General features: G+C 40.5%; 1 protein-coding gene across 1 annotated transcript in view; it reads right to left on the bottom strand.

The window, feature by feature from the left end:
• Positions 1-26,566, bottom strand: part of GBE1 (1,4-alpha-glucan branching enzyme 1) — a 120,474-nt gene that overhangs the window by 39,679 nt on the left and 54,229 nt on the right. Inside the window, exon 4 of the mRNA XM_048494064.1 lies at positions 11,925-12,040. Within this exon, the coding sequence (XP_048350021.1) occupies positions 11,925-12,040 (116 nt within the window). The remainder of the gene's footprint in view (positions 1-11,924; positions 12,041-26,566) is intronic.

Raw genomic sequence — 26,566 nt, 5'->3', positions numbered from 1 at the left:
TATTAAAAGCTAAACATTCTAGTTAGTATATGTGTTCATGAAATATGTTACACATCATGAATACAAAATCAAAGTAGACAATAGATCAGAACATTCAAAATATATCCTAATTTAGATTCCGCCTAGGCTCCCTAGGTGCATTTCACCATTAGTCCTTCCTTATGACTTTGGTCTTAGTTCAACAAAAGCTTGTGCCTGGGTATTTGCCTTTAAATTCTGGTTCCATCTGTTCTTTGAGGCCCCAGAGGGAAGCTTGGAGACTCTTCTAAGGCTCCCTGGCTCTAGTTCTGAACACAAGTTATCACTTGTAAATGTGAAGATGAAGGACCTTTTCTCTTTTTCTGTAGATCAATGTAAAAAAAACAAAACATGTGGCCAAACCGACCTATGCTAGAGATAAGAGTTACATTCATTTTGATGCTTGGAGGGCATGCTCACTGCTTGTCCTGGGCTTTCTATCTAAGGGGAATCTTCCTTCTTATTTGGATTCTCTGGTTAGTTTAAAGTTACATAGAATCTTCTTTGCGGTGTCCTTATGTATTCCAACCGAATTTAAAATGGATTATACAATGTTTTAATAACCGGTCCAACTGTAAAGCAAAAGCTTTAATTCCTTTTAGAGGACTCTGACTCTCCATGTAATTATTTTGATGCTCATTTTTTAGAGGCTGCAGAGAACAGTTGAAGGGAAGGGCTTTTTTACATTTGGATCTTATTTAGGTTTTTTGGCTTTATTGCTTGGTCTAAGAATGGGGGGAGAGGTTTAGAGAAAGTATTCAGATATCCCCACTAACATTACATGAAATATTAGTATACTGCATGAAGATAAGAATAAGATGAGCTTGTCTTGAAATAGAAGGAGGAGCCCTGTCAGTCACCCAGGACACACCCACTGGCCCCCTGCTGGGCCTCTGGAGTCTCCCTTCCTGCTGCCTGGGCAGCTTGCTCTCCTTCAAACCCAAGGTGGAGGGCACTGGAAAAGGCATTCACCCAGCATCTGGTGAGGCAATGGAGGTTCCCCGGGGCAAAGCAACAGGAATGCCTCTCTGGGTCTCGCAGCATGATAGCTTGCCTCCCAGAAGCCAGAGAAAACAGGTGCCCAGCTGTGCCACCAGAGGGCTGTATGGGAGAGCTGAGGGGGAGGGCCCAGGCACCTCCTCCAGGGTGCATCAGGAGGGGTAAGGAATTCACCCTGCAAAGCTGTCCACCCCATGCCTGACCGGTGGCGAGGGGCCAGCAGCAGATCTTCAGCAGGAAGGAACTGGGTGCAGATGGGCAGATGGGATAGCCTCTCAGGGAAGAGAGGGCAGGGCTAGGCAAGGATGCATGGCTATGAGTTGGCTGACAGGATGGCAGGGGTGGAACAACCCCTATAAGAGAAGGGGGTGAGAAGGCCAGGAAGGGAGTTAGTGGCTAGGTTCGCATAGAACTGGGGAATCAAACTTCCAGGCATCATGAGGCTATCTCAAATGATGCTTCTGAGGCCAACTTGCAGAACAGGGGACTGGAGGCAGAGACAGAGAGCACCCCTTGCCACAGGGCTAATTTTATGTTACAGCAAGACAAGGATCTGCCGTAGCCAGGGGCAAAACTCATCATGTTTAATTACACTACAGGGAACTTATTGGATGCAAAAGTGTCAGGCCTATTAGTACATCTTTATATTACAAACAAGGTCCAATTTGGCTCTAAGCACTGCTCTATTAAGTTGTATACCATTCACATTTCTTCTCTCCAAGCATGTAGTTCTTCTTAGCTGCAAGAGCAGATCATTACACAGACAGTCTGCCAGAACTTAGAAAGGAATACTGTGATCACAAAAAGCCAGCATGGGTTTCTGAAAAAAAAGTCATGCCAGACCAATCTTATCTCTTTTCTTGATAGAGTAATGTAATAACATAACCCTGAGACTCTGTTCTGGAGAATTCCCTTGTCATTCAAATGATGCTTCTGTATGCTTACCAATGTTTTAGAGCTTAATACATATTAGTATTGCCACAGGACAAGGGAAACCTGAGGAACTAGCTTGCTGTTTACTTCCTTTCCCCTTGATTAGACTGTAAGTAATTGGGGTGTAAATAAAGACTGCCTAGATCAGGGGTCTGTAAACTATGGCTCTCCAGATGTTCCTGGACTACAATTCCCATCAGCCCCAGCCAGCATGGCCAAGTGGCATGGCTGATGGGAATTGTAGTCCATGAACATCTGAAGAGCCACAGTTTGCAGACCCCTGGTCAAGATGAATGGTGGCAACAAATAATTTCAGTAATTTCAACACAAAAGTAAACAAACATATGTAGCAGATCGCAGGATTTTTGCTCATATTCATTAACTAACCAATTGTGAAGTCTGCAAAAAAAAATTTTTATGGACTACCCTCTCCCCAGTCAGAGGAGGTATCCCTTCATTTTTATTCCATTCTTCTATCATGTGTGCCTTGGTTCACTAATGTCACATTGGCCCCATTTCCCAAATTGACCAATGTTTCATTTGAATTTTAAGGTAATCACAAGTGAATAATAATTAAGATGGAGTTTAGTTTAAAATTAGTTCTAATTCACTGAGACATATATACATATTGCAACAGAAGCTTATCACATTTGACAAACTTCTACAGAAATGGCTATAGTCTAAATAGTTCAGTTGATCTATAATGGTTAATCTTATTGAGCAGAAATATCTGATTGCTATTCAACAAGGGTTTTAATGACCTATTTTCTCTAGCCACTAAGTGTAAAAGTAGAAAGTGGAGAACCTGAAATATGAAGAGGCACCACTTTCACTAAACTAACTTTATGTTTGTGACCTCTTGCTCCTCATTTATTTTAACATCGAAAATGCTGTGACCTGCACTGTATTGTAAATTAATGTTCCCCACTAATATTCTAGCTTCCAGCTCCAAGCTGGCATATACCAAGCATTTCTAAATCAACACTTGATAACACATTGTGTGATAACTGAACCTGTGATTGAATTCATCTCAAATTAGAAATGATAGACTGCTCAATTGAAAAGACAGAGAATTTTAGAGCTCACTTAAGATTTTTACAGCTCGCAGAAATATGAACCTGCAAAATACACACGAAGATATTGGATAGTGTTCTAATTTATATTTGAGTCAATTGGATAGTACACATTTGTGGTGTATACAAAATCATATGCTTACACTGACAAAAGCTGCCTCCTAGTGGAGAGGGTGTACGCTATACATTAAGCACTCCACATCCCTTCCATGAGATTCTTTCATACTGCAGGAAGCCTTAAAAAATGAGACCTTAATGAAACCAACAGCATTCACAGTTGGAAGAAATCACCAGAAAAGATCTGTGTGCCAATCTAAGATAGTGAATAAAGAGACATGGGCATTCATATATGTGAGTCTGACTACAAAGAGCTTTGAACTGGAATCCTGAACTGAGCTTGGAAGCAAACTGTCAGCCAGTGAATCTATTTTAATACAGATACAGTGTGTCCATAATGCTAAATTTTTATCCAAACAGAGGCACTCATATCTTGTAATAACTGAAAGGTCTGAAATATCTTCAAAGGCAAATAATGTTATCCTGGTGACTTATATGCCTCCTTGTAACTAGTGACAAAGATGCTCCTGAAGAATGTCATACATTATCTGAAACATTAAAGAGCGATCCATTCAGACTAAATGACACCCTGCTGGAGCACTGTCATCCCACTGCTGCCAAAACCAAAGCAACTGGCGTGCTCTTTTCAGTGACCGTCATTTCCAAAGCAGTGGAAGGCAAGAACCAGGAGGGACTCCTACATGGTCCTCTGTCCTCATACCATTATGACAAGAGGATTGAGTAGGGTAGTCTACTAAATCCAGAAATGGGAGATCGTTCAAGTTTAATAATTCCTAGAATGCTGCACAAAATAGAGATAATTCAAGCTGAATTTCATGGGTAATCGCTAACAGTGAACCACACCCATGCATAAGCTTTCTATAAAATATTCTTTAATACTGCATGAAGATGGGTCAGTGCTAATCATAATGGTGTATGGATCCAAAGGCATACTTATAGCTTAATGCACAAAAATGCATTATTGTTCTGACAAAGTATGTTAGCAAATGACTTTCATTACAAGTACAAAATAGACTTCTACTAAATTTTTATTGCACATAATGTGAACTTGCAACTTCAATCCATGGCAATAGCTGGATGTGTACATTATGAAATTCCCAACCCAAAGATATATATGGAACTCGAGCCCTTCAGAGGTGAGGCGGCCTATAAACAAACAGACAAACAAACAAACAAACAAACTCACTCTCTGGTTCGGGGTCATTATTGTGATCTTCAGGAATGGTAACAAAACCTCCCTCCCAAACAATCTGTGTTGTTTTTCATCTTCAGGTGCTGCTAAATGGCTAAAGTATACACTGATATGTTTCCTTTTTTCTTTGAGTCTACTGATTTCCTAGGTAGTTGAGTTTTCCCCTTCCAATTGGGTCATTGTAAGGGAGGAGCTCACAGTGCTTCCAGCCAATCACTTCTAGAGATAAGTCGCAGAGAGTCACACATCTTATCCTCTTTTTTCAGGGCACAGACCTGTTGATCATTGCAAATACTATGGCTGGGAAAATAGAGAGCTGGGACAGGTTGTTCAGGGACCCGCAGAATTTGAACCTTGATCCAATATATATATTTTTTAAACTTGAGGTTTTCTCATGGGACAGGCAATACTCTCTCTGCTGCAATTTGGTGCCACCAGATTGAAAAACAGCCACTCCAGCTCCTCTTAAAATATCCCCATAGGGAATAATGGCAGGGTAGCAGAAAGGGCGGGGGGAGACTGTGCCAACAAAGGCACTTTCAACTTTCTGAAAGGAGACAGACTACAACAAGGAAAAATAGCAAATGTGGAGTTTTTCAGTGAAAAGGTTTAAAATGTAAGCACTTTTTAAAAAATGCCAGAGTTCTCTTGTTAGGCTACCTTTTGATCCCCATTTCAGGAATCAGTACAGAGAGTACAGCTGTGGAGAGGTCTGTAGAATAAGGGGGTCTGTAGAATAAGAACACTTTGTTAAATCTGCTTGAAACGTAAGGTGTTTTCAGATCAGACAGAGAGAACTGTGTCCTGTACAAATTTGGGGCCATTATCTTTATAAACAGCTGCCCCAGACAGCTGTATATATTCCTTATTGAAAATTAGTTCCGAACTTTAGCACCTGAAAAATCTCAAACCAGTATCCTATCACTGAAAATAACCAATCACAGTAAAAATCTCCTCCTCGCCCCGCCCCCAGCCTAAAGTCTGGATACAAAATTATAATGAATTGTAGCTTGGCCCACACCCATAATAGTTCCTAAGCAGCTTATATGTTCTATGAGCAGCATACTTTTTGCATTTTTCAAATCACTCTGCTGGGAAGGCTTAATGTGTTCGTTGATACACAACATTTAAGTTGAAATATAGCAAGCTTGAGCACTACATAAATTCATATCATCGTGTTATGGCTCATATGTAACAGAAAGTTATAGGTTATCAAGAATCACTTGGAAGGTGGATCGGCCAATGCAGTCCCTGTCTTCTATCCTTGTAAAGAAATGATTTTTCATATACAAATTTTGTCAGACCACCATCTACCATTAAATTTCATGAATCAGATCTTTCAATATGTTTTTCAACTTTGATGCAATTATTGGGGTAAATAATTTGTAATCTAAATTCAAAAGTGAAATGGGTCTAAACTCATTTGCCTTTGGTATGACTTTTTCCATTTTAGCAATTAATGTAATACTTCTCTCTTTCCACGGGTTTGATATTCCATTATCTTTAATGCCATTCATTATTTCGGATAAAGGATAAGACAGTTCCTCAAAGAAACACTTACAAAACTTGGCAGTGAGACCATCCAGTCCCAGTGCTTTTCCTAATTTTAAATTTGCTACAGCAGCTTTCAATTACTCCATCATAATCTCTCCATTCAAAATTGATTTATATTCCTCATTAAACTTTGTAATAGTTCTATTAAGTTTTTTTCTTCATTGCTCAGTTTAATTTATATTTGTTTTTATATATAATTTTGAATAATATTCATTGAGCTTGTCCATGATTTTGGTACTATCTTCTACCATTATTTCTCCTTCTCAAATTTTATCTATCCTTTTATTTTGATATCTCTTTAGTTTCCAGACTATTTTCCAGGTTTTTTTGCTGATTCAAAAGGTTTTTTCCCTTTAACCAACATCATGTGTCTATTAATTTATTCATTTAAAATCATGTCTACTTGTCTCAATATGTTCAATCTTACTAAAATATGTTCTTTCTTGGGCTTCTGCAATAGTTCTGTTTCCATTTTTTAATCTCTTCCTGAACTTTTCAGTAACTTTTGTTCCCTCAATTTTTTCCTAGGCATTGTGAGCTATCAGAATTCCTCTTTAAAAGCTTTGAATCCCACACTACTGCATCTTCTACCTCTTTATGCAAATTTAATTCAATGAACTTTTAAAATTTAGATTTACAAGCAATCACCATGACTCTGTATTGTAACAATGTATTGTTTAGAAACGACCTGAACTGTTCTTCTTTCTTGCTGTTTTTGAGCTTTAACAATACTGGTTTATGGTCTGAGATTACACCTGGAAGAATTTCTACATCTGTAGTCAATATTTTGTTTTGATATCAATACTGAGTTCATCCTAGACCATGATTTATGTTTTGCTGGAAAAAAGTGAATTCATATTCTCCTTTATTTCTATTCCTTCACACATGAATAAGATTAATATTTTCTGCTAATTCAAAAACACATGTGGTTATTTTCCTGCACTATACCTCATTTCTTTACATCTTCCAGTTTTTTATCAATTATAGGTTCTGCAACTCTATTCGTGTATCCCGTCATCATTATTTCTGTATAATTTGATGCATATACCCCAATCAACAAGATTTTTATACCATTATACATAATTTTATTCAACAAATATCTACTCTTTTTATCTGATACCAATAATTTAGGTTTCAGACCATCCTTGATATATATAGCAATTCCATTTTTCTTATTATTATCACAGGTGGCTATAAATTCCAAACTGATCTGCTTACTCATCAAATACATCTTACCCTCATTATTCAAAAACTCATTATTCAAATATTAGTCAAACACTGTAATGTTTCCTTTTCTGTAGAAACTGAAAAACTCTTCTTCATTTACAAGGTATGTTTAACCCATTCACATTCCATGATAAAGTTCAAATATTTCTACCAAGTATTTTAAATTATATTTGTAAGAAAGAAAGAAAGCAAAAAACAAGAAAGCTAAGTTTTATTTCTTATCTAAATGGGTAGTTTCTTCCTTACTTTATTTTAGATTTTTTAAAATATTTTGATAAAGAACTCTTTGGTTTCTAGCACATTTGTTAGGTTTTTTTTCTATTCCCCTTAAACACAAAAGAAATACCCTCAGGAACTTCCCAGTAAAAGTATATATCATTATTTTTTGAGAATGTTAATGAAACTAAATTCTTTCCTCCCCCTCAAAATCCATGCTGATATTTCTTTCGTTAATATAATCTCCTTGTCCCTTACTTTTAGTTTTGAATCATAATGTGCTTGGAGAATAGAATGTCTCCATCATCTTCTATTTCTTTCAAAGCTGATTCTTAGAAATTTTTATTTCTGTTTTATTTCAATCATCAATCTCTCCTGATCAGCCTTCTGATTCCCTTCCTCCAAAGCATCAATCCTTAACTGCTTTTGAAATTTTCAGCAATCTACATTATACCTCTCTCCAAGTCCACAATCTTTAATGTTTTCTCTTTTCTGTTTTATATTCACCAAATCTACATCTATCTTTCCAACATTTCTATTTGTATAATTCATTATCTCAATCATTTGAGTAATATTTAATATTAATTCTTGTATATTTTTTCTATCTGCAGTTGACATTGCAACTGATTTTTGTATTTGTGTTTGGTTTGGATTATTTCATTTTCTTGGTGGCATTCTCCTGAACACAGTTTTCCCAGCTTTAGTGCGAATGATTGCCAAGTTATAGCTTCTGAAAAGATCTTATTCGAAGCTTTGTGCTGCTTAAGTAGTGCAAATTGCACTTCAAACTCCAGATCAGAAACTTAAGCTTCAGAGTGGCATTTCCTTCCTAATATGTGAGGAGATTTTTCATCACTGCAAGCCACCACACATTCTCTTTAAGTACAGCTTCAAAATTCAAACTCAAGAGAGGAGGCAAGAATTATAGGAGCACACAAGGATCATACAAACATGACCCAGCTCCATCCATTCATCTCTTTTCTCATAGCAACATGGTTTGAGCCTCAGAGTTGAGCATTCCAGTTGATGGGAGGCTTCGTCATAAGATTCCATCACCAGCAAGCTCTGCTTATGTACTGATACATTCCATATACTTGCCACAGAAAAAATGTTTGTTTGATTTTGATATTGATATCGTAGATTGCTCTTAAGATTGAACAATGAAAACGAGAGTGCAACTACAGGCGAAAGGTATTAATTATTATTGGTTTCTTATGTACAGTTACAGATCAGATTTAAATTAGACCAAAAAAAATGTATGGCTTTGAGGATACCAAGACAGAAGTTGAAAGAGAACTATCTACAAGTGTACTAATGATGAACATGTTATTGATAAGATGTATTAAATTTTGTTGAGACTGGAAACAGAAGGAGAACAGGCGAAGAATGTATGATTAAATGGGCTGCTAACTTTGGGTATAATATTCAATTCGAACAATGGGAGAATATGTGGTCAAAAGGGAATAAATACACATTGTGTTCCAACTTGAAAGATAATGTTTACAGAACAACATATCATGGTATATGACACTAGAAAAACTGACAAAAATGTATTAAAATGTTTCAAATAAGTCTTTGAAATGGAACATCAAGGAGGGACCTTTTATCACTAATGGTGGACGTGGGAAAGCTAGGAAATTTTAGAAATCAGTGCATACTATTATTCAAAAGATTTTAAATGCTAATAAATGAAACAAGAAGCTTATCAATTAGGACTTTTGCATAGATCTCAGAAAAGAAAACATGGAACTTTGTTTTTATACATGGTAGCAGCAAGAATACTTTATGGTCATAAATGGAAATCTCCAGCTCAGAGGCATAATTAGGGGGGTGGGAACGGGCTTGTGCCCTGGGTACTCCTTGGGCAGGGAAAAAGGTAGAGTCCACCATGCTGACCAGAATCCAGCATCCCAGTGCAGCCTCCACATCCCTTCCTCAGGGCTGTGCAATCTGCACTGTAGTGCTGGATTCCTCTGTCCCATGGCCAGGCCAGAAGCGAGACTGGAATGGGTTCAGCACCAATGGATCATCGAAGAATACTTGCAGTTCTTCCACCAGCACTCTCTCAACTACCTTACCCAGAAACAACATAGTTTTGAGACTGAGCAGTAGTTAGATCCAGAGATTATTTCTTTAAGAGCCGTTTCACCACCACCTCTTTTAGCCTCTCTGGGAAAACTCCCAGTTTAAGAGAGAGGTTGATAATTTCCAACAAGCGTCACCGCACCTCATTGCACTGGCCTTAACCAGGCACTATGGGCACAAATTTAGAGGAAAAGTAGTAGGCTTCACAACTGTCAGTATTTTGTCCACATAGGTCTCGGAGAACAAACTGAAATGGCCCCATATTGGACCTGAAGACAGTCAAGAGGCCTCCAGGACACTTACAATATCAATTGTTGTCTGGAGGTCATAGCCAAGTGACAAGACTTTATCTGCAAAAAAGTTCGCAAAAGCCTTACAGCCAATAGCCAAATCACTAACACTTTTGGATCCCATAGAAAGGGATGTAAAATATTGAATCACTACCAAACTGGCTCTAGTCATCTGAGTTCTCGCTGCATCACAGCTCCCCAGTATACTAGGAGGCTAGATTGGTATGGAAGTGAAGAGGACATTAAGGGGCAATCTCACCAATGGCTTCAAAGAAGGGCATTCCAGTCCTCTACCAGCTCATCCAGAGAAGTGCTGGTGGGTCTTAGATTCTGCAGAATTCCAGAAACCAGTTGTATATATGAGTTTCCACAGGTGAGCGTAAATCTGACTACCGCCAAAGCAGGGAGGAATATTGAGATCGATTGGGCTTCCAGGACAAAGAGTCTACATCAGGGGTCCCCAAACTACGGCCCGGGGGCCAAATGTGGCCCCCTGAAGGCATTTATCCGGCCCACCAGGCATGGCAGCGATGGCTCGATTCATGTGCAGTGGGGGCTCGAGGGAGAGGAGGAACCAGCCCCAACGGCTGTTGATTGCAGTTACATGATGGCACCCCCAAATCTCCATGCATTTTCTGACCCAGAGTTGGAAACCTTACACGTGGCAACGCCTGCTCCGCCCTTCCCTCTCGGCTACTCCATGTGTTGCTCTTAGGCTTTCTGTTCCACCTCACTCCCATTGGCATCAGCCAGGCTGGCGAATCGCTCGCTGGCTGCTAGGGAGGAAAGAACCCAGGAAGATACCTGATCCTGGGTTAGATGGAATGCTTCATTGGGAAAGTTCTGCTTTTTTTTTAACAGGGGAAGGTATTCCACAGCCTCCCCAACAATATTTGGAGCCCACCCTGTACTTGACATACTTTGGTCACTGTTCTAAAAATAGATCATGACAGAAAGGCTGAGAGGTGAAATCAAACATTTTACAATCATTTGTGCATAGGAATTTGTTCATAGTTTTTTTCAGTCCGGCCCTCCAACAGTCTGAGGGACAGTGAACTGGCCCCCTGTTTAAAAAGTTTGGGGACCCCTGGTCTACATGGATCCTGAAGTTCCCCAAACAATCAGCTTGGGGTACTTCAGTGTTCAATTCGACAAACCTCTACTAGTTTTGCAGGAAATCCACTGGTGCTCTTGGCAGCCAGTAACCAGCAGGATAGCCAAACTCTCCACAAAATCTCACACCAGGCCCACACAATCAGTGTCAGAGATTCTTGGGACGTGGATTGACCTGATGAAAGCCTCCCAAATGAGCATCGCTACTCTCCCAGCCCTTTGCCCAGGACTGATGAAGGACAAAGAATCCTTGTGGGTCCACTTCTTTCAAGGCGACAGTTTCACCCTCTCAAACCCAGGTTTCAGTCACACCCAACAGGTCTATATTTTGTGCTGCAAGATAACTGCAACACTGTGGTCTTATTATTAATGCATCTGATGTTATACATGTTAGGGTCAGAAAAGGATATATCTTCCTAGGCTCACCACAATCGTGTATCACAATAGGACAAAGGTCAGAAGGAGGCTGAGAATGTCAGACTTTCTATACCAGGGGTAGGGAACCTGCGGTTCTCCAGATGTTCAGGAACTACAATTCCCATCAGCCCCTACCAGCATGGCCAATTGGCCATGCTGACAGAGGCTGATGGGAATTATAGTTCCTGAACATCTGGAGAGCCGCAGGTTCCCTACCCCTGTTCTATACATTGATGATGAGAACTACTGACCATAGGAAGGGGATTAGGACTCTTTTCTAGACTCATGGAAATTTTTTTTACTATTCTTGCTTAAGATACCTGTCTAATGGAGCTTGTAGGGCTGGTAAGCTTCAAGTATGTCATAATTTGTCATGAATGAGATAACTTCAGACCAACAGTTCAATGAAAGATCTGCTGGCCATAGTGCTTATAAGCGAACTCTAAAGAAAGAGAAAGCTGTTGCCAGAACGAGTTTACGGCAGATGTCAATTAAAACAGCCCAACACAATGATTCTTCTGGATTCTGGTTCTGGTTTCTTCTCTAAAAACTAGAGCTAGTTTCTCTTATACTATCACTGCTCAGACTTGGGTATCACTTTTTCATCACTGTATTCTAAATTGATTTATGACAATATACTTTTGATTTTCCAGAATGGCAGCTGATTCTATGTACATCCATTTTTGACAATGACTGTACAGAGCAAAAGTACAATTGTGAAACTAGTACCTTCAATTTTGATCCATGAGACACAGGTTTAACTCCATCTGGTCCAGAAGGGATGAACAACTCCCATTTACCGAAATCCATTTTCTTATATGGATGAGAAAATGGATTCCAATTATCTGGAATTACAAGAAAAAAATCAACATGTATTAAAATGCATGTAAAAGAGAAACAAGAATTTATTCTGTTATTTTTCTTAAATCAATATAGCATAACACCAAGTTTATTTTCATGTAGCAAATCGTATAGGTTCAGAATTATCAGCCAAAAATTATGAGTTATTTTAATATTAACAATGAAATTTTGAGACAGAACAAAATTCCTAACCACTCCAAATGATGCAGTGTATAAAATAACTTGCATGTGTATGCTCCCTAATAACTCATTTGAAAAACCAACAAGGCAATCTTGAAGCCAGTCAGTAAAACTGCCCAGCACCACCATAACTATGAAACTATAGGGACCAGACATGGACAGTGCTGATGGAGAAGGGCTTAGATACCGTATATACTCACGTATAAGTCGATCCGCGTATAAGTCGAGGCACCTAATTTTGCCTTGAAGAACTGGGAAACCTTATTGACTCGCGTATAAGTCGAGGGTGGGAAAGGTACATGGGGAGGTGGAGCGCTGAGCAGGCAAAGGAGCCACAGTTGGGGGAAAGGAGCGCCCCAGAAGCCTTTGGGAGGCTTTTTAAAGAGGGGCAAGGTGGGTCTGGGGAGAGGGAATAAACTAGGGGCCTTGGAGTGTGAACGGTATGGGAGGTGTTGGTGGAAAAGGCAGAGGAGAACGAGGCACAGAAAGCGGCTGAAAGGGGGCGGCAGAGAAAAAGGTGGCAGAGAAGAAGGCAGAAGCAGTCACTAACGCACCCATTTCCCTCCCCCCTTCCGCAGGCTGTAAGACTTGATTTCAGAGAAGCTGCCTGTTGGGCAGTCTGCCTCTGTGGTTTTCTTAAAAGAGTAATGCTCCAAAGGTTGCTTAAGCAATCTTTGCAGCATTGCCCCTTTAAGAAAATCATAGAGGCAGGCTGCCCAACAGGCAGCTTCTCTGAACCAAGTCTTACAGCCTGCCGGGAAAGGGGGGAAAAGGGTGAGTTAGTGAGGGGGCCTGCCAGTCAAAAGTGAAACAGAAAACTAAGCACAGATAATGGCTGAAAGAGGGGCGGCAGAGAAGAAGGCAGATCAGAGCAAAGAAAGGACAGGGGGAACACCACCCAAGAATTACCGGTAAGTGGGACCCGCGTATAAATCGAGGGGGGCATTTTTCAGCCTTAAAAAAAGGCTGAAAACCTCGACTTATGCGCGAGTATATACGGTAGTATGCTAAGACTTTTTAACCTATGTCTTTTCCCAGTGTCATGTCATACTGGCAAAAAAAAATACTGTTTAAGTATAAATACTTCCTGCTAAATTCAATGAGAATGAAAAAAGTCTTCCAACTGTTATGCCAACTCTGCTACAACACATCCATAACACCACACAAAATACCATATAAATTGGTCATCAATCACAATTTTGCTAAACAGGATATAAATCCCAGCCAAGAAATGTATCTCTGATATGATACAGTATGATATGATACAATATCATGGGGACCACAGCATGGGAGGATTTTGGTCTTTGGCTCTCTAGACAAAAAGGTACTTCATGCACACAGCAAAGGACAATGAGAACAAGTACTGTTTAACATATTGCCAACACTGATCTGCTTAGAACTCTTACATGTATTATACCTGAGGGCACAGACACCAAACTTGGTCCTCCACCTATCTGACTGGGAATTCAAGGATAATGCATTCCACACAAAGTAGCAAAGAATCCTCTACTATAAATGCCTCTGTCATACTCCTCACATCATGTACCGTATATACTCGAGTATAAGCCGACCCGAATATAAGCCGAGGCACCTAATTTTACCACAAAAAACTGGGAAACTTATTGACTTGAGTATAAGCCTTTGAACTTGACTCAGTAGCAGCTAAAAATAGCAGATTTGGGAGCAAGATGAGATAGAGTTGCTTAATAGAGTTTGCATTAGGGATGAACAGCTTTCTAGCACTCCAGGAACACAAATGAACCACTGTTTTCCTCCAAATGTAAAATAATTCTGGGATTCACAGCCATGCCAGCCTAAACTTTGCTCCAAAGAAAGTCTTTGTCTTCAGCAACATCAGTATTTGGCAGTAAACTACTGTCAAAAGAATTGTATTCATCTAGAATGCAACGCACCAATAACCCTTAGGAGAGAAATGCCTCGGGGTTTTTTAACACACACACATACAACCTAGCTGTAATGCTATGCAGGCTGTCCTTACAGCTTGTTTTTACAGCTCTCTGGTGAGTTACCAGATCCCCACAGCAACCCCAGCTCCGGCTGCCATCTTGGAATTACCATATATACTCGAGTAAAAGTCGAGGGGGGCTTTTTCAGCACAAAAAATGTGCTGGAAACAGCTTATACTCGAGTATATATGGTACCTACTGTGTAGTGATTCAGCAATTAGTTCTCCTTAACAGTTGCTACCAGTATATGTTGCATCTGTATATCCCTAGCAGGATGGATAAATGATTTAAATCACTATTTAAATCACTAGTCAGTAAGACTTGATTTAAATCATATATATCTATATCAATAAACGCAAAATACCATTGACTGACTCACTGACTGACTCATCAAAAGAATCCAAAAACCACCGAATCTACAAAGTTGAAATTTGGCACACTGGTTCATTATGTAGTTTAGGTGCTCACTAAAAAAGGATTTTTCAAAATATTCAGTTTTACTCAAGTTATTACACATTTACTGTTGAACTCTGGCCATCTGTGTTACTGTTGAACTCTGGCCATCTAAACGAACATTCTAAAGGTGACAGTTAAAAACCTGCTTGCCAAGCTAAAGGATACAGTATGGGGAGTAAAAATGATTAGTTTCACAGGAGATTTTAATTCAGGGCACTTTGACGCTCTACTTCCATGTGTCAAATCGACAAGTTCTGATTATGCCCACCAAACAACAAACACAATTGAGCCAATGGTGGCCCAACTGGATTCTACCACCAACCTCCTCACTGCATACGAACCTGTTCCTTCTGTTGAAACAGCTAAAGGGAGAAGAGGGATTAAACACAGAAAGTGATTTACAGATTCAGTTAGAAAAAGACAACTACAGGAAGCTGCTGCAAAATATGTGAAAAACAACGCAGATGTTCATAAAGAGGCTGTGAAAAAGTATGCTAAATGACACCCTGAAGTTCACAGACAGGCTGTGATAAGGTATGCTGAATGTCACCCCGAAGTTAATAGAGAGGCTGTGAAAAAATATTCCTCTAACAACCCTCATGTTAACCAGACTGCTACAGCCAAATGCAATAAAAAAATTACAAATTAAATTATCACCTTGGACTAAAAAATATTTGTCAGGTTTTGAATATGGATCTCACATTGATTACTGTGGATACAATGTGATTGATCTTGGACTTCGATCGCCCTGTGCTTGGTGCCACGCTCTGAAGTGGGGGGATGAGCCCCCAGGAATGTGCTGCAGTGGCGGTAAAGTTCAGCTCCCTGCCATTCAACCCTACCCTGAACCTCTTCACAGCCTTCTCACTCATCAGCATCCAATGGCAGAACGCTTTCTTTCTGCTTCCCGGAAATACAATGGATGCTTCCAAATGACGTCTTTTGGAGCCCAAGAGGTGAAAGAGAGTAATTTCATGCTGACATTCAAAGTGCAGGGACAGGTCTACCACAGGATAGGAAACCTCATGATGGGACCCCAGCAGCAGCTGTCATTTCTTCAGATATACTTTGTTGGGGATCACAACAATGAGAGGTACATTCAGAGTGCTCCAGAGTTAGTTCACCTGACAGCTTGGTCATCCTTCAACCGGAGAAAAAAACCAAGAATATTGTTTACAGGGAAGTTTTGAGCACTTAATCTGAGGGAGAAATGAAAACTGTATGCTGAACAAGTTATTAGTATGGCTACGTAGACCACAAAGTTAGGGGTGGTGATTATTTGCCTTTTAATGTTTTATCCTGTGACAGAAACTCATCCTACCATTTATAAATAGTTAATAGTGTTTATGAATTCATTACATTTGAAACTTTCAAGGTATTTTTATCAGGCAACTTTTATATTTTCACTATGTTTTAGTATTCTCAGTGTTTTTAAAGGATCATTATTTTTATGAATTCCTTAAATTGCAACCATTAAGGGTATTTTTATGCTGTACGTTTTATATTTTCAGTATTTTTATAGTATGTATATTTTAATGAATTCATGCCATTTCAAACTTCAAGGGTAATTTTATCAGGTACGTTTTTTTCAGTATTTTTCAGTAGTTTCAGTTTTTTTGCCATGCATGGGAAGGGGAGGGAGTGAGGGGTGGCATGCAAGGGAGGGGAGGGAAGGGGAGGGGGCCCGGCATCTGGACATGGCCCACCCACCCTAGCGGAGGGAGGGAGAGGAGAAGGAGTGAGGGGTGGCATGCAAGGGAAGGGGAGGGAGTGAGGGGTGGCATGCAAGGGAGGGGAGGAAAGGTATTTTTTATAATCTCCATAGCGAAGCACGGGTATCCTGCAAGTATCTATATATATATATATAAACGCGAAATACCACTCACTGACTGACTAACTCATCAACAGAACTCAAAAACCACCAAAGCCACACACGAAATTTGGCACACCTGTTCCTTATGTACTCCAGGTGCTCACTAGGAAAGGATTTCCCAAAATATTCGCTTCCACTCGATTTATTACCTATTTACTGTTTCCACTGCTCATCTCTGGCCATCTGCGCAAACATTCTAAGGGCAAACCAACTGCTCAGTCCACAGACATGCTGCACGAACATTCCAAGGGTGACAGTTAAACACCACCAGCTTCATGTCCTTCACCATGGTGCGCCAACTGCACTCTAACACCACCCTCCACAACGCATGCAAACCTATCCCTTCTGCTGAAACCGCTACAGGGAGAAATTAAACACAGAAAGCACTTTACACACTGCATTATAAAAAAACAACTACAGGAAGCTGCTGCAAAATATGCGAAAACAAACCCATCAGTCCACAGACAGGCTGTGAGGAAATATGCTGCATTTCACCTCAAAGTTCACAAACAGGATGCAAAGAAGTATGCTGAATGTCACCCCAAAATTCATAGAGAGCCTATGATGAAGTATGCGTAGCGAAGCACAGGTGCCCTGATATATATATATAGTGTGTGTGTGTGTGTGTGAAAGTGAACTATCTCCAGTTTAACAGATTAATCATTCAAATTTGGGCAATTTTTCTGCTGCACTTTATTGAAAGGAGAAAAATAATAATTACCTTAGTAACATTTTAAAAAAAAATAGATTTAAACCATTTAACCAAAACAATAACATGATAGCATATGTATTTTTGTATTTACATGAACATCTAGGTTGTTTAACTGCTGTTGTTAAACCAAATATATATATTTTAAAAATTGAGACTGTCAGAAGGTCTGCAGACTTAAAAGCCTAAAATACATAGCTGTTTTATTGCTGATGGAATTTAGAGGGAACTGAGTGAGCACTAAAAACAGAGCTGCACACAATGACAGAATTAAATTACAAGCACTCAAACCAAGAATGGAACAAGCACTTTCTCCAACTCATTTGCTTGAAAATACTGTCAAAACCAGGGTCAAATCTTAAGTGCTGAAGAAGTGGAGTTAGTTATTTTTCTGTATTTTGTTTAAAGTCTCAGAAATGGGTTTCAGGATTCTCAGCATATCTTCAACATTTCTCTTAAGCTCAACATTGAGGATTTTGGCCATAACAGGGCCACCTATTTTCACTCCATTTTGTTCACAAACTGTCAAGAGAATATGCCAGCTCTTAATATACTGCTCAAAACAGTCCATTACTGAATTCCATCTAACATCCTGTGGGAGGGTTAGCTTGGTTCCACCAACTCTTTTCAGAGCTGCTGCTGCAAAATGATTGTTAAGGAAGTGTTTAGCAATTTGAATGAAATTCATCATTGTTTCTAGGAAACTGGAGTCTTTGGCTAGGAGGTGCAGCAAATGAGCACTGCAACCACATGTTATTAGCTTTGTAATCTCCATGCTCTTCTAATTCCTTTCTTATCTTGGATACTTTTGCACTGTTGTATGTGACTAAACTGCATACTAGACATTTTAATTTTTGTTCATTTTTTATAGCTTTTGCTGCTACTTCTTGTAAGTATTTTGCTCTATGTGCATCTTCTAATGTATCAAGTCTTTTTTGCAAGAAAGACATTGCCTTCTATTATACAAGCACATACATCAGGATCATAATGGATATTACCTATCAATATTTAGTTTAACAATTTAACCTTCTAGATCTGTGGCACACAGCTCCATTTTTCTGTCATCCACTTTATCCAGCAGTTTCCCTGCAACATCTGTTCTGCTGGGTGAACTGTATCCTGGCCTCAATGACTGAATCATATTAATAAAGTGTGGGCTTTCAATCAGACGGGAAGAAGAGTTTGTCACTTAAATAAACTGGGCATTTTTAAAATCAGTTACCACTTTTTCTCATCTGCTGGTTTATCACAAACCTATCTAGGATGGTTCCTAGCTGGTTGGGTTTTTTCTTTCGGTTATGTACTGTGGATATGTGTTGTATTTGATGTAACCTAACTCTGAAACTGTAGAACAATAGGATGGTGATCTCAAAGGTGGATAGTTTCCAGAATCTTTTAGGGTGGTGATTGATTTCCCTTAAAAAAGCCAATGCTATTATTTTATTATTGATACCATTCCAGCTTATTTAGTACTCCTCTTTGTATTCACTGCCACTCAGTACTGCCCCAAAAAGAAATATTTGCTTGTTTCAGCTCTCTATTTCTTCACAGCAACTGTATCAAAATGACAGTAACATGCAGTAATAATAACCAATACATTTTTGCTAAAATCTGACAATTCCTCAAGGCAATCTTTAAGAAATATTTGAAATTAAAATGTTAGAAACCTGAAGATCCTGTCTCTTCAAACATCTTTTTGTCATTTTCATCAAAGCACTTCTCATGATGTTACTTCAGTCAGGCTATCAGGCCTTGCATTTCTTTGTTGCAGTGTTTGCATTTTGCCCAGATGCCTGCCTTACCCATAGCTAGAGGAACTTCTTTAAGATATTCCAAAACTGTGTCTCTTGTATTACCTGTTGACATTATAGGTTTTCTTCTCCAAGAAGAGAATAAAATGATAAACCTAAGGCTAAACACACAAAGATCCCAGACTTGTGGAGTATTCTGGTCAAAAGATATCACTTTCATTTTCACTGTTTATCCCTCCCTCCACACACTGAGTTTCTTATGCAGAACTATAAACTTAGCTCTTAAGAGTTAAGGATATGAGTCTGTGTATATAGATTTGCAAAAGAACAACGGAGCTAAAGTGTTTTTCTCAACTCTGTATGTTTATTTTATATAATTTTGCTGAGAAGAAACATGTTACCTCTGTAGTCACAAATTCACAGTTTTGAGAAACGCAAAATTGAGCATGTGAAAATATCTTCCAGATAGAAAAACTGCCCAAAATAATCTTACAGAAATCTCTGGAAGAGTATGGCATTGTGAACAAATTAATGGAATTCATTTACCAAAACAATTAAACATTGCATGAATATATAGCCTCATGTTACATAATTAAAAATGAATCATTTCATGATGAATAACTTTTGGGCTATAAGGTATCTTAAACAGAAAACTAAGGCTGTTTCCACACAGCCCAATAACAACGCCCTAGGAATGGTAAAAACACTGTCCCTGGGGCGCTGTTCACACAGCAGACGCTGCTGAATCGCAGCAGCACCGTGATCATGCCGGCGTGCGAGGTTTTCCAAAAGCGGCATCTTCCACCTGCTGCCGTGCGAATGGCAACGGGTGGAAGGTGGTGTTTTCCCCCTGCCGGCCCCAAATGACTCTTACCTCCTGTCGCCTTCCATCGCATTGTGGAGGCCAGGGGACATGCCTTTTGGCCTCTGACCCCCGAACCGTCGCTCTGGCCATGGGGGCGTGTCCCCTGGCCTCCACAATGCGACGGAAGGTGACAGGAGGTAAGAGGCATTTGGAAGTTGCACAGCCTGTGCGAAGGTTGTGCCGTCGGCTGTGCTCCCAGCGGGATCATCCATGCAAATGGTCCCAGGGGGTGCATCGGCATGAACTATGCCAATGCACCCCCACTCAGCAGGCCATGCAGAAACAACCTATCTTTTTTCCAAAAAGGCATTTTTATTTTTTAATGCAATGTAAAAAAAATGTGATTTTAATTAAAAAATTAAATTAAAAAATCATTGATTTTTATCCACCCTGATACCCAGAGAAAAAAGGATAACTGATCCTGGATAACTGCTGATAGAACATTACTGTGATGTAATGTTCTCACGAGCAACTGGGATCACAACAATACTCCTGAGTAACTACCAGGTATTCTAATCATGGTGTAGTGTAGTATAGTAAGAGTCAGTGTAGTGTAGTGATTAAAAGTGGTAGGCTGTGACCTGGGAAACCGGGTTTGATTTCCCAGTCCTCCACATGAAGCCTGCTGGGTGACCTTGGGCCCATCACAGTTCTCTTAGCTCATGCAGAGGCAAGCAATGGCAAACCACCTCCAAACATCTCTTGGCTTGAAAACCCCATGTAGATGCCATACTTCTCTGCCTTAACCTCGGTTGGATTCTCGGATCTTCCTATCAATGCAAAGATGATTCTCCTGCTCAACAATCCTGAGGCTGAAATAACACAAATCGTAGCCAAATTTTTGCTGCACATTTTAAATTAGGCTCCCTTGACTTTTGTCCATATTACTTTTACTGTTCTCTACTGAATTTACTCTTTTTTGTCCCTATGTTGATTATGCCTAATAAAGGTCTCTGAATCTGAATCTTGTCCCAGTTACAAAACTAGAAGATTGCAGTCTACCTTGGATTTTTAAAGCTACATTACAGCAGTGGGCTGAAGGAACAAAGGTTCTGGTACGGTTTCACTAATGCCACACTTATAGCTGTTAGCCTGCTAGAGTTAAAGAACGCTTGTTGATTAAAAGACATACAGGGATGAAACAGTTAACTGATCCTAGTTTTGAGCAGTCCAAAACCCCTTTCCATCTAAAACATGTAATATCGCTTTTAAAAATTAATCAGAATCTACACTATCAATTGTGTCTAGTTTGACCCCATTCTTCTATTATTGATCTCAATGATGACATTTATGACAGCTGAAATGCACTAGCAAAGGACACACAGAGAAGGCTTCTACCTAATTCACCAAGATTTTTTAAGCAGTAAAATAATGTATTAAAAAGTAGATAGTAATTTAAATTACTAATACTTTTAATGGGGAAAGAATACAACATTGTTTACCTTGCTGATACTAACAGCTAAATATTCATCAGTTACAGTTTTTTTTGTTTATGCCTGTGATAAGGTGGAGTTGTTATTCATTTTAATGCAGGACACTTCAAAATGACTTCCTTTAAAAATTGCTGTTGGTAAATGCTATAGAAGTTTGAAACCAATAATTCCAAATAAAAACACTGAGACTACAGGAAGTAGCAAGAGACTACAGTATAAGAAGACTTCCTCCAACTCAACAGAAGAATCACTTAAGGCTTATTGGAGTACTAGGACACAGGTATTTAACAGGAGCTATTTAAAAACTCTTACTTTTGCTAAAACACATAGAATATTCCAGTTCCAGATGTAGAGTTAAGTAAAACAAATGTCTAGTCTTAACAAGTTTATGACACAGGCTTGAAAGCTGATCACCATGGAGATCACAGAGAACAAAGGTTAAAAGGCAAGTATAAAGAGAAAGAGGTTTGCTTGGGGGGGGGATAGTAGAGAGTGGTCCAGCGCAAGTTGGAATAGCTTGTACATTGGTGAAAATGTTTGCAGGAGGTCTTGGAATTTATCAAGTCAGCGGTTCTCAACCTGTGGGTCGTGACCCCTTTGGGGGTCGAATGACCCTTTCACAGGGGTCGCCTAAGACTCTCTGCATCAGTGTTCTCCATCTGTAAAATGGATAAATGTTAGGGTTGGGGGTCACCACAACATGAGGAACTGCATTAAAGGGTCGCGGCATTAGGAAGGTTGAGAACCACTGCTCTAAGTAAAGTCTTTACAGCAAGTTGATTAAAGCATGCCAAGTGAGGGGCTGCTGCACGTTACAAAGGGCCAGGTCATAAGGGTGTATCTAGAGAAAATGGCACCCAGGGCAAGCACTGAAATGCCCCCCCTCCCCAGCACAACAGACTGTAGGCAGACGGCAATTTTGGATATTAATAGATAGGTCCTGATCCAGCAAGAGAGAGCTCTACACTAGGAGGGCTGCTTCCTCATGCATGTTGCTTTTATTGGACCAATGCAAGCAACTTTAAACATTCTGACCTTTGAGACATTCCATGCAAATTTGCAAAGAGCAGGTCAGCAAGCAGTGGTGGCTACTCTGCTATGTGCTTCTGGTGCAGCATGACCCTTCCATCCGGCCAAGAGAAACCCAAGTCCCTGGCAGAAGAGGTGTGTGTGATGTAAATCAAAGTCAGGAGAGGTCGATGGAGATTGAGACAGCGACAGCTACTCTGCCAGGTGCTTGGAAGAATACAAAGTCTACTGTGCCTCAGCTGCCTGCAGGGACCCTTAATGGTGCTCACTTCCCTTCAACCTGTACCCATGCTGGGTGCAACTGCAGCTGCTTATGTTTTCTATGGACATAATGGGCAGCAGCGGTAGTGGCCTGCGCCAGCCTCCTCCACATGGGCTGGCACAGTGGGTGATGTTGGGCAGTGGGGTGCAGCACAGCTGACTATGGTGGGCCATAGGTGGGCCATATGGTGGTGCCTGCAGAGGGGCTATCAGGGAGGCTGCTGAGACTGTGCACCTAGGTGGTAGAAGTTGGGTGGGGCACGCTCCTAGGGGGAAAGGGGAGGAGTGGCATAGCATGCCTTGCCCAGCCTGCTGACTGCATCAGTGCCTTCATGGCTCATCTTGCAACCACTTGTAGCCACTCCCAAGCCCCCGGCTCCTATGGCTGCACCCACCTGGAAGTGGTGCTGCCTGGTCCCAGCCTATTTGGCTAAACAATGGCCCTCCCCATCACCAGGGCAACCCACGAGAGATTTGGGAAGGTCACAACCACCAATGTGCCGAGGGAATTACTCAGGCACTTGGAAAATGCAAACAGAGGTGGTGCTCAATCTGAGTACTGAAGTGGAGGAGCCTCAGCCTGACCACCCATGCTTTCCTGGGCTTCTGCGGTGAAAGGCAATGGCTCAGCTCCAGTTCCTCACTCCTGGGTGGGGAGCAGGCAGCCAAATCTGTGCCCCCACATAATCTGTTCAAATTGTGCCTGGGGCTTGAGCCTCCTTCCAACAGGTCCCCCCTCATGACACTTATGCAGAGCATATTATACCAGTTTTCATGTCTTAAAACAGATTAATGTTCATTTCTACCAACACATCTCTGAAATAATTGAGATTTTAATCACTGATCAGAACTGCAAGTTAATGAGGAAACCTAATGCCCAAAACTATCTGGATAGGTCAACTTTCTCAGTATCTCACAAATTGCATCTCCAAGCTCAGTTATCACATTTAAAACTGGCTCCTGTACTAGGCATATGTAACAAAAGCTTCCAAGCTTCAAAAGCTGCTGACCTGTATTTAGTTAGTGTCCTCATAGTACAAATAGCTTGCAAGAACAATATTCAACAACAAATGCACCATGTGTAATATCTGTCATGGTCTCAGAGTCAGCCAGCCAGGAGTCCTGTGATGAGAAGCCAGGGCAGGATGACCCCACTGTGCTGGAGCCCCAGTCAACTGGGTCTCAAGCACAGCCAGAAGCCTCACAGGACACAGACAGAGCTGGCCCAAGTCAAGAACAGGAAGCCAGAGTGTTTGCAGAAGCACCACCAATCATTGAGGGCCAACCTAGCAGTCCATCCAGCTCACCTGGGTCGTATGGCGGCTAAAAATTCATACCTGGCAGGAACTGCACACTAAAAGGTGCAGTGCATGCTTGGAAGCCCTAAGGCATCCCAGAGAATGCTGTGAGTCATCTCAGGATCAAGACTGAGCTACAGCACAGACATATAAGAGACTGCTCTAGGAAGCTGCAAGATGAACGTTGTTGAAAGCCTGGCAGCTTTCTGCCACTTGCGATTGATTCCTTGGAACTCTGGATTGCCTGACTTGGCCTCTCTTTGACTCTTGACTGCCTCTTACCAGACCTGCTTGGACTCTGTTTCTCTGGCCTCAGAGTAAGACGGCCCTCTCTTGTATCTGTGCCTGCTATCAGCTGTAACCTGACTCTTGTGAGCCCAGCAAGCCAGGACAATATCTTTCAAATGTTTAAATGTTTAAAAATGTTTAAATGTTTTTTTTAAAAAAATCCTTACTTTTAGTTCTACATTCCTTTGTAGTTTCTTTGAAGACAATATCACTGAAGTTTTGATACAGAGTAATTTAAAGGACTAACTGCATCGGCAAGACATGAGTTACACTAGAATTCATTTTCCATAGTTTGCATATCAATATATCAAAATTAAAGTATGTGGAAAGGGGCTGGGGAAGAACATCTGATTTGCATGTTGAAGGCCCTAGGCCCAATTCCAGTGAATTCATTTAAAATGATCCTATAGCAGATAATCAGAAAAACCTCTTTCCAAGACCCATGATGAGACACAGAAGACAATACTGCCCTTCATAGACTAATGGCATTGGTACAGGGCAGCTTCACATATTCATTATGCCATTCGTGCAGAGAGTGCTAAAATGTTTCCAAAGACAGCATCGCATGACTGGTCATAATGTCTGCTCTATGCTCGGTATACATTTTGGACCAATTGCATGGAGCTTCTCATGTCACTTATACTTCAGACAAACACCATGCAAAGTATCTATACAATTATACTGAATGATCTACAAATGATTCATAATCATTGTGGCCACTCATAACTGGTGATACCACATGGAAGAATTTTCAGTGGCTCCACATGGATAGTTTAATATTACACTCTATGAAGTGTATACAAGCCTTTTATAATGAAGCAGTAAATTCTAAGATAGTAATATTTTTCCTGTACTCCTTAAATTACTAACCAATAACACATGTAAATAACACTGAACATTATATTTACCAAGAGCACTGCAGGAAGCTATAATGTGAATACTGCCTCACTTCAAATTTCACATGACTAATTGCCTCATATCCATGATTTGTGAATCGTCTAACACTCTGAATTTAGAAATCATAACGTTTTGGATGCTCACTTGAGTTTGAATATTTGAGGGAGGGGGGTAGAAATAATCAGAAGAATATTTGTTCATCCAATGGTTTTATATATTATTTGTATACTGCCTTGAGCTCCTTGGAGGAAGGTCAGGATAAAGTAAGAAAACCAGACCAACCATGGGGCTGTTGTAACAATAAAATGAACAGGAATGCCATGGAGGAAACATAGCATAGAACCAAAAAAATACAAAATACAATAATAATGTAGAGCTAAGCACTCAGTTCCTTCTTCTGATTTTCTTAGCAGTCTGAAAGCTAAACTCCAACTTCCATTCTTCCCTCCTATCAATTCCTTATTAGGGAAGAAGAACCTTGTCCCAGTCTGATCAAGAGCTACACATGACATCACAAAACCAGAAAGAACAAGGGGAATTATAGGCAGATCGGCTGAGTCCATGTTCTACCTCCTCCCACATCTCAGTCTGTCAACAAATAAATAATCATCTATTAGGACAGCAGGAGCCTCGGATTACAGTTATCCATTATTCTGCTATTAGTTACACTTGTATATCACCATCTGCGACCATACAAAGTAGATTTTTTTTAAAAAAATGAGCACTCAATATTGTCAGAATGTTAAAAAAAATAGAACATAAAAGTGTTAGGCAACAAGATACCCTTGGCTAAAAGCAGAACAAAGGGCAAAAACAAAACAAAGACCACTATTTCAGTAAACAGAAAAGAAATTAGAGTCCACCAAGAGAGGCAAGACCTATGCAGCTGAAACAATTATAATCATGTAGCATAGGAGCACATTCTCCCTTAGTCTCTAGACAAATTTAGAAATCTCAACAGACAGAGTTTTGCCCACAAAAAGTTTTCCAATGAAAAGTAAAGAAACTCCTGAATTCAATATAGAGTACTATTATTTCATTCTAAAGTACCTGTTAGATACCGTAATCTATCAGGTAAGGTACGAATAGAATAAAACAGGTGACAATTTCTTTCCACAGATGTATAAGCTACACTTGTAGCGACTGAACCATAGAGCAATAAAAAGGAAGGTGAAAGTGATCTAATAGCACTGTTTGGAGCACTGTTTGGAGGCGCTGTTTGGAGGCGGTCGCTGGTTGGTTGCGGCAGAGCAGGCTGAAACTGAATCCATCGAAGACGGAGATCCTCTGGCTCGGCCGTGAGGGGGGGGGAGGATCGTTCCAGCCGCCGGTGTGGGAGGGGGCCACTTTGGCACTGACCCCCTCCGTTCGCAGCCTGGGGGTCCACCTGGATTCGTCTCTGTCAATGGAGACCCAGGTGGCCCATACAACCCGGGCTGCGTTCTTCCATCTTCGTCAGGCCCGGCGGCTGGCACCCTTCCTCTCCCAAGCGGACCTAGCCAC

This window comes from Sphaerodactylus townsendi, linkage group LG04, assembly GCF_021028975.2.
Source record: "Sphaerodactylus townsendi isolate TG3544 linkage group LG04, MPM_Stown_v2.3, whole genome shotgun sequence".
NCBI lineage: Eukaryota > Metazoa > Chordata > Lepidosauria > Squamata > Sphaerodactylidae > Sphaerodactylus > Sphaerodactylus townsendi.
The sequence above is the reverse complement of the archived record's forward strand: the minus strand, read 5'-3'. Positions and strand labels throughout refer to the sequence as shown.